The sequence below is a fragment of the Hippichthys cyanospilos genome, chromosome 16, assembly GCF_059441005.1.
Source record: "Hippichthys cyanospilos isolate Australia breed blue-spotted pipefish chromosome 16, RoL_Hcya_1.0, whole genome shotgun sequence".
NCBI lineage: Eukaryota > Metazoa > Chordata > Actinopteri > Syngnathiformes > Syngnathidae > Hippichthys > Hippichthys cyanospilos.
This window is the reverse complement of record NC_142384.1, coordinates 1,500,300-1,514,677: the sequence shown is the minus strand read 5'-3', so window position 1 is coordinate 1,514,677 and position 14,378 is coordinate 1,500,300. Positions and strand designations below refer to the sequence as shown.

At 38.4% G+C, this 14,378-nt stretch overlaps 1 protein-coding gene across 4 annotated transcripts in view; it reads right to left on the bottom strand.

Annotated features, from left to right (window-relative positions):
- pdxdc1 (pyridoxal-dependent decarboxylase domain containing 1) overlaps positions 1-2,433 on the bottom strand; it is a 158,437-nt gene extending 156,004 nt beyond the window's left edge. The window contains exons 1-2 of one of the 4 annotated variants that reach the window (XR_015868126.1): positions 1,905-2,433; positions 963-1,066 (exon numbers count right to left, since the gene is read on the bottom strand). Coding sequence is in view for 2 of the 4 variants with exons in the window: in XM_088436402.1 (XP_088292528.1) it covers positions 963-1,036 (74 nt within the window). In the remaining 2 variants the exon portion in view is untranslated. The remainder of the gene's footprint in view (positions 1-962; positions 1,067-1,904) is intronic. The other 3 variants (XR_015868125.1, XM_088436402.1, XM_088436401.1) reach the window with 3 other exon arrangements.
- Positions 2,434-14,378: the final 11,945 nt, after the last annotated feature.

The window sequence follows — 14,378 nt, the reverse complement described above, 5'->3', positions numbered from 1 at the left end:
AACCGACCTGTAACAACACCTACAACAGTCTTAGTTTTTTTTTTTTTTTTTCCAGAAAAAAAAATTGTACAAAAGTACCAGAATCACTCGAAGTGAATATGGACTTAATTTTTGGTCCTTTCAAACCCAATTTATTCAAATTTTTGCCAATCACTCTCACGGTTGTGCTGACGAGAAGCTGCTAAAAGAACTACAATCACTCAAAGTGAGTATGGAGGGATCGGATTTTTTAAAATTGATATCAATTGAAAGCTAGTACGGTATATTAGGGGCTGAGAAAAGCCTAGGATTTAAGCATGCAAACATGTGGGAAACATTGTCATCTAAAGGCTCTTAAGGTAGGATTGAAACCTGATATCTCAGTACTGCGGCAGCAAAACCAATTTCAGCGTTGCTATCGTGTCCTACTCTTGACCTGAATGAAGACGTGCGGCACTTGCTACGTGCGGCTTTCTTCGCAGTCGGCTGATATTGTCCCATACAGGTAAATGGACTCTACAGCATACAAACGACAGTAGATTCAAACAAAATTCTTTGAAGTTTTTTCCCCCTCAAATTGCTCACCGTACGCGCTCGCCAGAATTGTTTAGGTATTCACTCCGCCCTTCTTTCTGCCCGAAGCTTAACGAAGTCACTTGTGTTTGCTCCCTGGTGGTAGGATGACTGAAATTGCTTGATTTGACATACTGTACATGAAGTACTACGAAGCTGGCTTTTTAAATGTTAATGTTGCCAATTATCATCTTGTATAATCATGGCAGTCAATATCGCGATCACGATTAAAATTCAATTAACCGTGCAGCCCTAATTGTTGAAAATGTTGTTTAACCTGGAGCACCCAAGAACTCTTTTCTCCTAACAAAATACCATTAGCAACCGACCCCGTGGGTTCCCCAGGGTCACGTCTAGCACAGTAGTTGAACATTGACTTATAATTATACTGCAAGAAGTTCCAGTCTCACCTTTGTCCATCTTGCAAGATCTTCATAGCTTCAGACAAATTCTTGCTTAGTTGAGCCAGTGTGGTGTCCACCATCTCCAAATATGCCTGCTGGCTATGTGTGTGCTGGAAAACAACAACAATACAGTACAAAGTCTTAAATGTAAATACATATAATATAGTCTGTTGCAGAAACACTCTACATCATTCATTATGGTATATTGGCCGACCAACCTGGACTCATTTGGTGTTGTATTTCCGAATCTGCACTATTCAGAGTTGTTTGCTGTTTTGGTTTTACCAATTAATGCATATTAACATGATCAGCCATGATCAACAATTAAATTAGCTTGGTCTCCTTTAAAGAGGCACATTTTCCATTTAATGGTCGTAAAATACCATTTGTATGACCTTGGTACATGCAGCATTTCAATTTTTAATAACTAAACATGCATTTTATGTAAAAGGCACTTTTCGGGTAACAAAGGTACCCCGAGATCAAAGCTTAAATGAAGGTTAAGTTACTTTTCTTTGTTTTGCAGCCTAACTCAGTGACGCCATAGAACAGAAAACCACTACTGTCAGTAAATTCGTCATAATGTAACCCAACCCAGAATGGAAAAAAATGCCACTTGTAGTGTTTAATTCATACAGTATTTAAATGGGTGTGACTGTTGCATTGTTTGAGACCGTATACCTCTTAGTGCTACGTAAAAGTATTTTTCTAAGTTTAAAATTTTAAAAAGTCGAGAGACACTACAAAGACACGCGGATCTTTAATATTTGTTAAGTGAGAACACAAAAACAATAGAAGTCTTCCCTCGCAAGCGTCACTTATCAATGATATAATACGAGCATTCAAGCGACCTATTTTGGGGTGTAATGCATTAGTATGCAGTACGTCGTTTGACAGGCGAATGACAGATGGCTAGCCAGCAACACGCATTTTGTAGAGCTTCTTTACCTTCACTGACTTGACTCAAAACGACCCACTTTCAGTGATGGGAGGACAAGCCGATGGCAAAAAAAAATAAAATAAAAAAATCCACCAAGTCCCGTCATGGAGAACGCTTGAAGAACGTCTGTAATTTCGTCTCCCGTCATAGAGAACGCTTGAAGAACGTCTGTAATTTCGTCTTTGAAGTGTTTCCTCCTCTTTCTGGGGCGTTAGACTCAACCGCGCGGTTTACTTCCTGGTTTGATGTTAGTAAGTGATTTCCACGCTGGCAGTGTTGACGTCATGCTTGTTTGCAGGCGCTTGTCGAGTACTCAGGTGGTGAAATTAAAGAAAAAATAATGTTCTGAATTCTGAATAATTTGTGTCTGAGTTGAATGCTACGGAGTCCCTAAAGGGACACGCGAAAAAAAAGAGGGTATCGTGTGCTCACCAGATAGTATCGCGTGCGCACCAGAAACTATCGCGTGCTCACCAGAGACTATTGCATGGTTGTGTACTCAAGTAAAGTTGGCAAGATATTGGCAGATTCGGCATTATAGTCCATCATAACGTGGTCTACGAGCTAAAATGGCAAAAAAAAGACATTTGTAAAATATTTAAACCGTCTGTTTCGCTGAAAGGACGCCATTGAGGCTTGGCCAGTGCGCAGGGACCGTCTGCAAGTTACTAGATGAGGAGGGAAAAAAACAGTAATGCCACCATTTGTGACTATGAAATCAACGAACACATCAAAGACATAAAGATGATCATATTGCTACAGTGCTTTTGGATTAAAAAGCGTTTGTTAGAGGTTTGGGGAAAGATCTTAAAATGGGAAAAGTATTTTCACATTCAAAGTTGTTGTCTCCCGACATAATTTTTCTGCAAGAAACGCACATTCCTCCCCCAGAACAGAGACGCTTGATAATGAAGTAAAGTTAGCAAGATATTGGCAGATTCGGACTTTCGCGATCAATAACTCTCAGCCAAAACATTGTCTAAACACCAAAGTTGCCTTTGTGCCTCCTTCATAAAACGGACTACTTGTTATTATGTCAAAAAAGACATTTGTAAAATATTTAAACAATTTGTTTCGCTGAAAAGACGCAATTGATCTCTATGAGCAGCAGAGGCTGGGCGAGTGCGCAAGGGACCGTCTGCAAACTACCACGCTGAAGAGGGGAAAAAAAAACAGTAACGCCACAATTTGTAATTATGAAATCAACGAACACATCAAATACATTAACATGATCATATTGGAACAGTGCTTTTGGAGGAAAAAGTCTGTTTAATTTTGGACATTTTTGTTCTTAATAATCATTAGTAAACTAAATATTCTTCTATAGCTGCAGAATTGTCTAATATAAGGAGTCCAAGATCACTGGGCACGTTTACAACGTTTTCATGATCACACTACAACAGTCGTTTTTTAAATAAATTATTTTTTTTAAATTTGGAGATTTATTTTAAATGCTTGTTAATCATTTATACCCTCAAAATGAATCACTGGCTCCCCTTAGTGAGGTGGGGTAAAAACTCTAAAAATCAATACAACCATCAATGAAGTACCCCCAATTACGCTACAACTCCTGGTTTTCTAATAAATTCCTTTGCCCAATTTTAAGGATGTTTTTTTAAATGCATATCGACCATAATTTACCAATATATTGATCAATAGCTCTGCTCTTGGTTGGATTAGGGACTCCAAAATCCCCAAACACATCAGTGAACTCCCTCCCTTCATGCTACAACCTCTGGTTTTCTAATAAATTCCTTTTTTTATGCTTATCGAGCAATAATTTAAAAATATATTGATCAATAGCTCTGTGGTTGGTTGAGTTAGAAATCCCAAAATCACCACACATATCTGTCACCCCCCCCCCCCCCCCCCCCCCATGCTACAACCTCTGGTTCTCTCATTAATCCCTTTGCCAAATTTTAAGGATTTTTTTTTTATGCTTATTGATCAATATATTGATAAATATTGATCAATAGCTCGGCTGTTTGTTGGGATAGAGACTCCAAAATCACCACGCACATCAGTGACATCCCCCCCTTCATGCTACAATCTCTGGTTTTTAAACAAATCCCTTTGACTAATTTTAATTGATTTTTTATGCTTATTGATCAATATTTATCAATACATTGATCAATAGCTTGGCCGTTTGTTGGGTTAGGAATTCCAAATTCTCAAAACACATCAGTGAGATCCCTCCCTTCATGCTACAACCTCTGGTTTTGTAATAAATCCCCTTGCCTTATTTTAAGAATTTTTTTTTATGCTTATTGATCACTATTTACCAATGTATTGATCAATAGCTCTGCTGTTGGTTAGTTAAGAGATTTCAAAATCCCCAGACACATTTGCGACATTTCTCCCTTCATGCTACAACCTTTGGTTTTCTAATAAATTTCCTTTGCCAAATTTTAAGGATTTTTTTGTGCTTATTGATCAATATTTACCAATATATTGATCAATAGGTCAGATCAATAGATCTGCTCTTGACTAGTTTAGAGACCTTAAAATCCCCACACAAATCATAGACATCCCTCCCTTCATGCTACAATCCCTGGTTTTCTAATAAATCCCTTTGCCAAATTTTAAGGATTTTTTTCTATGCTTATTGATCAATATTTACCAATATATTGATCAAGAGCTCGGTTGTTGGTTAGTTTAGAGACTACAAAATCCCCAGACACATCAGTGACATTCCCCCCTTGATGCTACAACCTCTGGTTTTCTGAAAAATAATTTTGCCAAATTTTAAGGATTTTTTTAATGATTATTGATCAATATTTACCCATATATTGATCAATAGCTCTGTTGTTGATTAGTTAAGACATCTTAAAATAACCACACACATCATAGACATCCATCCATTCATGCTACAATCCCTGGTTTTCTAAAAAATCCCTCTGTGTAATTTTACGTTTTTTTTTTTAATAATTATTGATCAATATTTACCCATATATTGATCAATAGCTCAGCTGTTGGTTAGTTTAGAGACTTCAAAATCCTCAGACACATCAGTGACATCCCCCCATCCCTTTGACTAATTTTAATTGATTTTTTATGCTAAAGGAATATAAGAGTTTGAGCTTAAAGTAGTTCATTAGATGTTGCTACATTCTGTGTATGAGAGTGTGAGACTGTAAAGTGAACAAACAATATGGGGTGCACGGGAGTGTAAGAATGGAATGTTTCAGAGCAAACGGTGCTAGTCGCGGGGACGAGATGACCTTGGCACCTGGTGAAAAACAACTTTGAGGAAAACTACAACCAGGAGGAGTAAGCAAGCGATTCTGCAAGGGAAGAAAGACCAATGAAAGCAAGCTAAAGTTAACTGCAGTATACACATAGCCAATAAAATAATGCCAGGATGCCTTTGTCGATGTGCCATTTGCATATTGTATAGTACAACTCATTGCTGGGCAACTCGGATGAGAGTACGTCTGCTGGTGGCAACAGCAGCGTACAGGGCTGTATTGAGAGGGACCCGAGACCCAGGTGCTTGTATTAGATCTGCGTGTTAGGAATAAATCCACTCGTGTGTGAAAATGCCGGCTTCCTGATACCTTTCTATTGCAGAACGAGCGCGCAAATTGTTGGATGAGTGGCAGTTGGGTAAGGTCACAAATTGGAGTCAGATTACTAACTTGAGTTTATGTTGAATTAGAAATAAAATTCCAACAATGCTTATTGATCAATACTTATCAATACATTGATCAATAGCTTGGCCGTTTGTTGGGTTAGGGATTCCAAATTCTCAAAACACATAAGTGAGATCCCTCCCTTCATGCCTACAACCTCTGGTTTTCTTAAAAATAATTTTGCCAAATTTTAAGGATTTTTTTTCATGCTTATTGATCATAATTTACCAATATATTGATCAATAGCTCTGCTGTTGGTTTGTTTAGGGACTCCAAAATCACCACACACATCAGTGAGTGTTAAGAAGTTTCTGATTATACTTAACGATTTTGTGTTTGAATTGTTCTGTTATTACTATTTATGCCTGGACATGTGTCTCCTGTGGTCATGTGATCTTCCTAGCAACCGCCTAGCAACCAATCACAAGTTGTGTTTCATTCCTCCACTACCAATCAGGACTCTGTTTACACTATCATAGGTTGTTTTGCTCTTTCACCGGTCAGTCGGCAGGTATCGTTGTAACGGACAGTCATTTTTTCTGCTTTCAATCATTCTGTGGATCACCTCATTCCTTTCATTATTATTCGTGCGTCCATGAGAATGTAAGTACAGTTTGAATATGTTGTCTGTTCGTGGTTTTGGATACATGTTTACGTTTGCACTGCTTCACTTTGTCCATTAATGTCTAAGTTGTTATTGCATCTAAGTTTGGTATAATTGCTAAAGGCAAATATACCGTAATTTTCATACTTCACTTTTAGTATTCACGTTAAAGTTTCATCCACAAATGTGCGTATTTGTCGCCTGTTTGCCGTGTGTGCCGATGTGATTCTTACTCCGTAAGGGAGTGACGTCACTGCCCACTCAAATCTATTCGGCTCCATTAACCCTTTCCTACCTAACGCACATTTTGGAACGATTGGGTTGAATTCATTCTTCCTATCATTGTACGGTATGTTTGCCTGTGTTGTTTATGTTATTCTAAGCTAATATAGAGTAATGTGAGCATATGATGTAACATATTGTACAATGTCAGTTATGTTAGTTATCAATGTTTAGTGAATGTTCTCTGCTCTCCTTTGCAGAGACCACATAGAAAACACAATCACACCCACAATCAAACACACAAACACATACACACCCTCACACACACCAACCCAGATAAATAAATAGAACATTATATTCAAATAAAGAGTGGCATGAGAGTGTGCATCGTCTTTATGTTCTGGCCGGACAACCTGATAAGATTGAGGATCCTCTGAATCAGTCAAGTACAGTCCTTTCAAGGACGTCACAAGTTTGGGCGCTATTCCGACACCTCCATTACAGTGAGATTAATCTCTTCATGCTACAATATCTAGTTCTCTAATAAATTCCTTTGCCTGATTTTAAGGATTTTATGATTATTAATCAATAATTACCAATATATTGATCAATGGCTCTGAGTTTGGTTGGTTTAGACACCTCAGAATCACTACACGATTCTGTCATATCCCTCTCTTCATGCTACAACCTCTGGTTTTCTTATAAATCCTTTTGCCTAATAATAAGGATTATTTTATTTTATTGATCAATAATTACCAATATATTGATCAATAGCTCTGCGGTTGGTTCAGTTAGAGATCCCCAAATCATCACACATATCTGTCACATCACTCCCTTCATGCTACAACCGTTAGTTTTTTAATAAATCCCTTTGCAAAATTTTAAGGATTTCTTTGTGCTTATTGATCAATATTTACCAATATATTGATCAATAGCTCTGCTGCTGGTTAGTTAAAAGACTCAAAAATCCCCACACACATCAGTGACATCCCTCCCTTTGTTACGTTCTTGCTCCTCCACCTCACTCTCTCTCCTCTTGAGCAGGTGTGTCCCTGACGGGAGGGCAGAGCCACCAGCCGCGCACCTGACCACCATCAACAATCACCGGGCTATTTAAATGCGACTGGAGCTGGAGGAAGCCATCGAAGTATTTTGTAATTCGGTCTCGTTTTCAAGTTTCCTCGTATGCTATTCCATCAGGTGTTGTGAGTATTTCTGTTGCTACTTTGTATGTGCGTTTTTGCTCTTGTCTGCTTTTGTTTGTCACTTTCCGTTTCCTCCAGGTGGTGCCCCCCCCCCCCCCCCCCCCTCCCTTGTCGGACTACTGGCGTTCCGCCATCAACTACATAGGTGTTTCTATGTCACTTTTAGTTGGACTTTACACACGTGTTCAGATCGCGGTATTTGAGTTGCCACTTTGCCCAGTTTATGTTATTCACTTTTCACGCGTTGCATGCTACCTTTGTTTAATAAAACCCTTATTAAGTTCGCACTCGCCTGTGTCTGGTTTGTGGTGGTCCACTGTCGAGTTCTTGGTGTTACGACGTAACACAATACTCCGACCACCATGGACCCCATGGACCAGGAACGCATTCGAGCCGCGTTAGCCAGCCAAAGCGAGCTCGTAGATCAGCACATAGATCAGTCCTTACGAGAGCTTATGGGTGCGATTAACACGCTAGCTACTCACGTGGAAGACTTATCCGCGCGGCTAGCTGCTGGAACCATGCGAGGCGATCCAGTGGCACAGGCGCCCCCGGGGGGAGCGGACCAAACCCCGTCGTGGCAGTCGGACTCGAATCTAACCGGCTATCTGTTACATTCCCTATGTTATTCCCTTTTCACGCGTTGTGTGCTACCTTTGTTTAATAAAACCCTTATATTAAGTTCGCACTCGTCTGTGTCTGGTCTGTGGTGGTCCACTGTCGAGTTCTTGGTGTTACGACGTAACTACTACAACCTCTGGTTTTCTAAAAAAAAATAAAAAAACTCCTTTGTAAAATTTTAAGGATTTTTTTATGCTTATTGATCAATATTTACCAATATATTGATCAATAGCGCCGCTTTTTGTTGGTTATTAGAAAACCAGAGGTTGTAGCATGAAAGGAGGGATGTCACTGATTTGGTTGGTGATTTTGGAGTCTCTAACCCAGCCAACCGCAAAGCTATTGATCAATATATGGGTAATTATTGATCAATAATTATAAAAAAAATCCCCCAAAATTAGTCAAAGGGATTTTTCAGAAAACCAGAGCTTGTACCATGAAGGGAGGGATGTCACTGATGTGTGAGGGAATATTGGGATCTCTAACTCATTCAACCGCAGAGCAATTGATCAATATATCGGTAATAAATGATCAATAAAAATAAAATAATCCTAAAAGTTAGGCATAAGAGCTATTGATCAATATAGTATTGGTAATTATTAATAAGCATAAAAAAATCCTTAAAATTAGGCAGAGAGATTTTTTTAGAAAACCAGAGGTTGTAGCATAAGGGGAGGGATCTCACTGATGTGTTTGGGGATTTTGAAGTCCCTAACCCAACCAACAGCAGTGCTATTGATCAAAATATTGGTAAATTATGATCAATAATAATAAAAACTTTAAAATTTGGCTAAGGGATTTATTAGAAAACCAAAGGTTGTAGCATGAAGGGAGAAATGTCGCAAATGTGTCTGGGGATTTTGAAATCTCTTAACTAACCAACAGCAGAGCTATTGATCAATACATTGGTAAATAGTGATCAATAAGCATTAAAAAAAATTCTTAAAATAAGGCAAGGGGATTTATTACAAAACCAGAGGTTGTAGCATGAAGGGAGGGATCTTACTGATGTGTTTTGAGAATTTGGAATTCCTAACCCAACAAACGGCCAAGCTATTGATCAATGTATTGATAAATATTGATCAATAAGCATAAAAAATCAATTAAAATTAGTCAAAGGGATTTGTTTAAAAACCAGAGATTGTAGCATGAAGGGGGGGATGTCACTGATGTGCGTGGTGATTTTGGAGTCTCTATCCCAACAAACAGCCGAGCTATTGATCAATATTTATCAATATATTGATCAATAAGCATAAAAAAAAATCCTTAAAATTTGGCAAAGGGATTAATGAGAGAACCAGAGGTTGTAGCATGGGGGGGGGGGGGGGGGGGGGGTGACAGATATGTGTGGTGATTTTGGGATTTCTAACTCAACCAACCACAGAGCTATTGATCAATATATTTTTAAATTATTGCTCGATAAGCATAAAAAAAGGAATTTATTAGAAAACCAGAGGTTGTAGCATGAAGGGAGGGAGTTCACTGATGTGTTTGGGGATTTTGGAGTCCCTAATCCAACCAAGAGCAGAGCTATTGATCAATATATTGGTAAATTATGGTCGATATGCATTTAAAAAAAATCCTTAAAATTGGGTCATCCTTAAAATGATGTCACTGATCTGTTTGGGGATTTTGAAGTCCCTAACCCAACCAACCGCAGAGCTGTTGATCAATATATTGGTAAATATTGATCAATAAGCAAAAAAATATCCTTGCAATTTGGCAAAAGGATTTATTAAAAAACAGATTGTAGCATGAAGGGAGAAATCTCACTGATATGTGTGGTAATTTTAGAGTCTCTAACCCAACAAGCAGCCAAGCTATTGATCAATATATTGATAAATATTGATCAATAAGCATAAAAACAATCCTTAAAATAAGGCGAAGGGATTCCTTTGAAAACCAGAGGTTGTAGCATGAAGGGATGGACTTCAGTGATGTGTCTGGGGATTTTGGATTCCCTAATCCAACCAAGAGCACAGCTATTGATCAATATATTGGTAAATTATGGTCGATATGCATTTAAAAAAAATCCTTAAATTTAGGCAAAGGAATTTATTAGAAAACCAGCAGTTGTAGCGTAATTGGGGGTACTATATTGATGGTTGTATTGATTTTTGGAGTTTTTACCCCACCTCACTAAGGGGACCCAGAGATTCATTTTGAGGGTATAAATGATTAACAAGCATTTAAAATAAATCTCCAAATTTTAACAAAATAATTTATTTAAAAAACGACTGTTGTAGTGTGATCATGAAAACGTTGATGTGCCCAGTGATCTTGAACTCTTTATATTAAAAAATGTTGCAGCTATAGAAGAATATTTAGTTTATTAATGATTATTAAGAACAAAAATGTCCAAAATTAAACAGACTTTTTCCTCCAAAAGCACTGTTCCAATATGATCATGTTAATGTCTTTGATGTGATCGTTGATTTCATAATTACGAATTGTGGTTACTGTTTTTTTTTCCGCTTCATCTAGTAATTTGCAGACGGCCCCTTGCGCACTCGCCCAGCCTCTGCTGCTCATAGAGATCAATTGCGTCTTTTCAGCGAAACAAATTGTTTAAACATTTTACAAATGTCTTTTTTTGACATTGTAGCAAGTAGTACGTTTTATGAAGGAGGAACAAAGGCAACTTTGGTGTTTAGACAACGTTTGGCTGAGAGTTATTGATCACAAAAGTCCGAATCTGCCAATATCTTGCGTACTTAAGTACGCTTGAGGGCATCATGGGTATCACAATTTTATCAAGCGACATTTTCCTCAAATGCTAGAGGTGTTGCCATCTTGGTCCGTAGGACTGTTCCTTTTGTTTTTGAGTCCATGGTGGCAGACCCTGGTGGTAGAGTTGTACTTGTAAAGGGTACTGTAAATTCAATGCCATTGGCCCTGTCATGGTCTCTGCTCTTGGTGTCCCCCTGCAGGCTTTTTTGGGCATTGCAGAGAAGCTAGGAACAATCCTGGGAGGGCGGCGTCACCAGCTGCGCGCCTGTCTCGTATCAGTAATCCTGAGACTACTTAAACGCAGCCGGCACAGTCAGACGCCGTCGGATTATTGTATCACATTCCTCGTTGTTCCCCAGTTCCTTGTTCCACCCGAATACCTTTTCGGCTAGTCTGCACGATACGTTTTTGATTCTTTGATTTTCTTCTCCAAATCACGCCACGCGTACATTTTTCATTGTTGCGTTTTTTGACTCCCGACGGCGTTTTACGGCTGATCCGCCCTCTCCGTGAGTAGCTGGTTCTAGTTGCCCCATTCCATATATATCTTTTATGTACGTTCTCAGTTGTTACTTTGTAGCTGTGCAAATTCTACTGTGCTTTTCATTTGTTACTTTCGGGCTCACCTTTATTTTTCTCATCGCGTGTTACGTGCTCCTTTTGTTATTAAACAATTTCAACTCGAACTTTTTAGTCCAGTCTGATTTGGGGTTCACTTTACTCGTGAGCATCCTCGCCCCGTAACAGGCCCTGCTTAATGTATATGCTCCCAATTTTGACAGTCCAGATTTTTTTTTGCAAAAAATTCTATATTGCTGCTGATCAAATTGATTGTAATATCATCATTGGAGGTGACTTTAACTGTTTTCTTGACCCTCATTTGGACAGGTCTTCTTTGGCAACTGCTCCTACGTTAAAGTCTGTGTTGGTCCTAAATAACCTCATTAGTTCTTTACATTTAGTGGACATTTGAAGGCTGCAACACCCATTGGATAGACAATATTCTTTTTTCTCTCAAGTGCATGGCAGTTTTACTAGGATTGACTACTTTCTAGTTGATCATAGCTTGATCGCTGACGTCGTCGGCTCAATTTATCATACCATCTTAATTTCGGCTCATGCTCCAGTATGTATGAAAATTTTTCTCAAGACACAACTGCATTTTTACAATTGGAAATACAACCCAGCAATTAATTTAGATAAATATTTTTGTGAACATATTTCTAACAAGATTACAGATTATTTGAACATTAATGACTCTACACTTTGGGAAACATTTAAAGCAGTAATCCGGGGTAACATCATCTCTTATCAATCCTTCAATAAAAAGGCTAGACAGAAGCGCTTATGTGAAATCCAGACCCAACTCCCACTACTGGAGGAAGCATATCGTATTTCTAAATGTGATGATGTCTCAAAAAATATCTTAGATTTAAAATTTGAATATGGCAACAGCCTCGGCAATCAGGTTGGCAACAATATTTTTAATCTTAACTGCTAGGTCGTTGTCATCAAAGGAGGATATATTGGGGTTCCTGAATAAATTAGATATGCCCTCGTTAAGTGAAATTGCTAAACAACAGTTGGATGCTGATTTTACATTAGAAGAAATCAAAACTGCTATCCGCACATTTCCTAATGGAAAGGTGTGTGGCCCCGACGGGTTTGGTATTGAGTTTGACAAAGCTCATGTTGACAAAATTGACCCTCTGTTGCTTCGGATATTAAATTCCTCTGTGAAAGAAGGCTCATTTCCTGAGACAATATATGATGCAAATATATGTCTTTTATTAAAAAAAGGGAGGGATCAAACTCAATTATCTTCTTATCGCCCTCTTAGTTGATTAGATAGTGATCAGAAAATTGTCACAAAAGTCCTAGCAAATTGGTTGAACAAATATATTGGTAGTCTGATCCATGGTGACCAATCCAGATTCATCCCGGGAAGGTTTGCATTTTCAAATACCCATAGACTCTTGAATGTTATGTAATCCAATAAGTCTCCACATTCTGCTGTCATTTCTCTGGATGCGCAGCAAGCGTCTGACTAACTCGAATGGGAATATATGTTTACTGTATTAGAGAAATTTGGCTTTGGTGATAGATATGTGACTATTGCCAGGATGCTTTATGCACGACCCAGATCCAGCGTACTCACCAACATTAATAAATCGTCTCCCTTTTTATTACAACGGGGCACTAGACAGGGTTGCTGCCTATCCCCAATGCTTTTTGCGTTAGCGCTTGAACCACTCGCCATTGCCATTAGATCGAACCCTGAAATAAGTGGAGTTAGATATAATGCATTTGAATGCACTATTGGCTTTACGCTGATGACGTTATCCTGACTCTATCCGATATTAGACAGGCTGTCTCACCTCTCCTTAATACGTTTGAGGAATTTGGTCAACTCTCCGGCTTTACCATAAACCGGGAAAAAAAGTGTCCTCATGCCTCTTTCAGATACTTTAGACAAAAATGTTTTGGATGAACTACCTTTCAAGATCACAACTGATCACTTTGAATATCAAGGAATTATGATCCCCAGGGACCCCAAACTTCTTTTCAAACTGAATTTTATGGAATTGCTAAATAAACTTAAAATTATGATAGATAGTTTGGAAATCACTCCCTATTTCTTTAATTGGACGGTGAAACATTGTTAAAATGATTATACTTCCCAAATTTATATATTTATTCCAGAATTTGCCCATTTTTCTTACAGCATCTTTATTTTAACTAATTGATTCCATTCTGGTGTCTTTTGTCTGGGCTAACAAGGTTCCTCGCATATCTAGGAGTCATCTCCGAAAACCCCCGTCAGAAGGTGGTCTTGGTCTGCCTGTTTTGAGGCATTATTACTGGGCCTGCAATGCTTGGGCCTTGGTTTTCTGGAGCCAGAATGAGCTTGAGAGTCAACAGCCGAGCTGGCCTGAAATGGAAGCCTATTCTTTTGAAGCTTGTACGGGTGCATCTTTATCGTCTTTATTATTTGGCAAGCTGGATGTTCCCCTAAAAACATTTGAACATAATTTTGTCTTATATAATTCAGTGAGACTTTTGAAACAAATTAAGAGAGTTTTGCATCTTCCAGATTTTTTTGTGTATGTACCCATATGCAAGAACCCGGCATTTAAACCAGCCATATCAGATTCTGTGTTTAAACAATGGTCAAACAAAGGTATAGTCTCAGTCAAAGATCTTTACATTAATAATGGGTTTGCGTCATTCCTGAAGTTGCAAACAAAGTTTCGTCTCCCAACTGGTCATTTCTTTCGGTACTTGCAAATAAGACATTTTGTGAGCCACTCATTTGTTCAGTTTGACATATTAACTACACAACATGATTTTTATGAGCTTTCACAATTTATCCAGCTATTTTTTTACATTTACGCCCTCGGTTCAATTCAATGAGGCCTGGTCAAGCGACACAGGTGCAGAAATTTGAGGAATTTTAGTTGGGATACG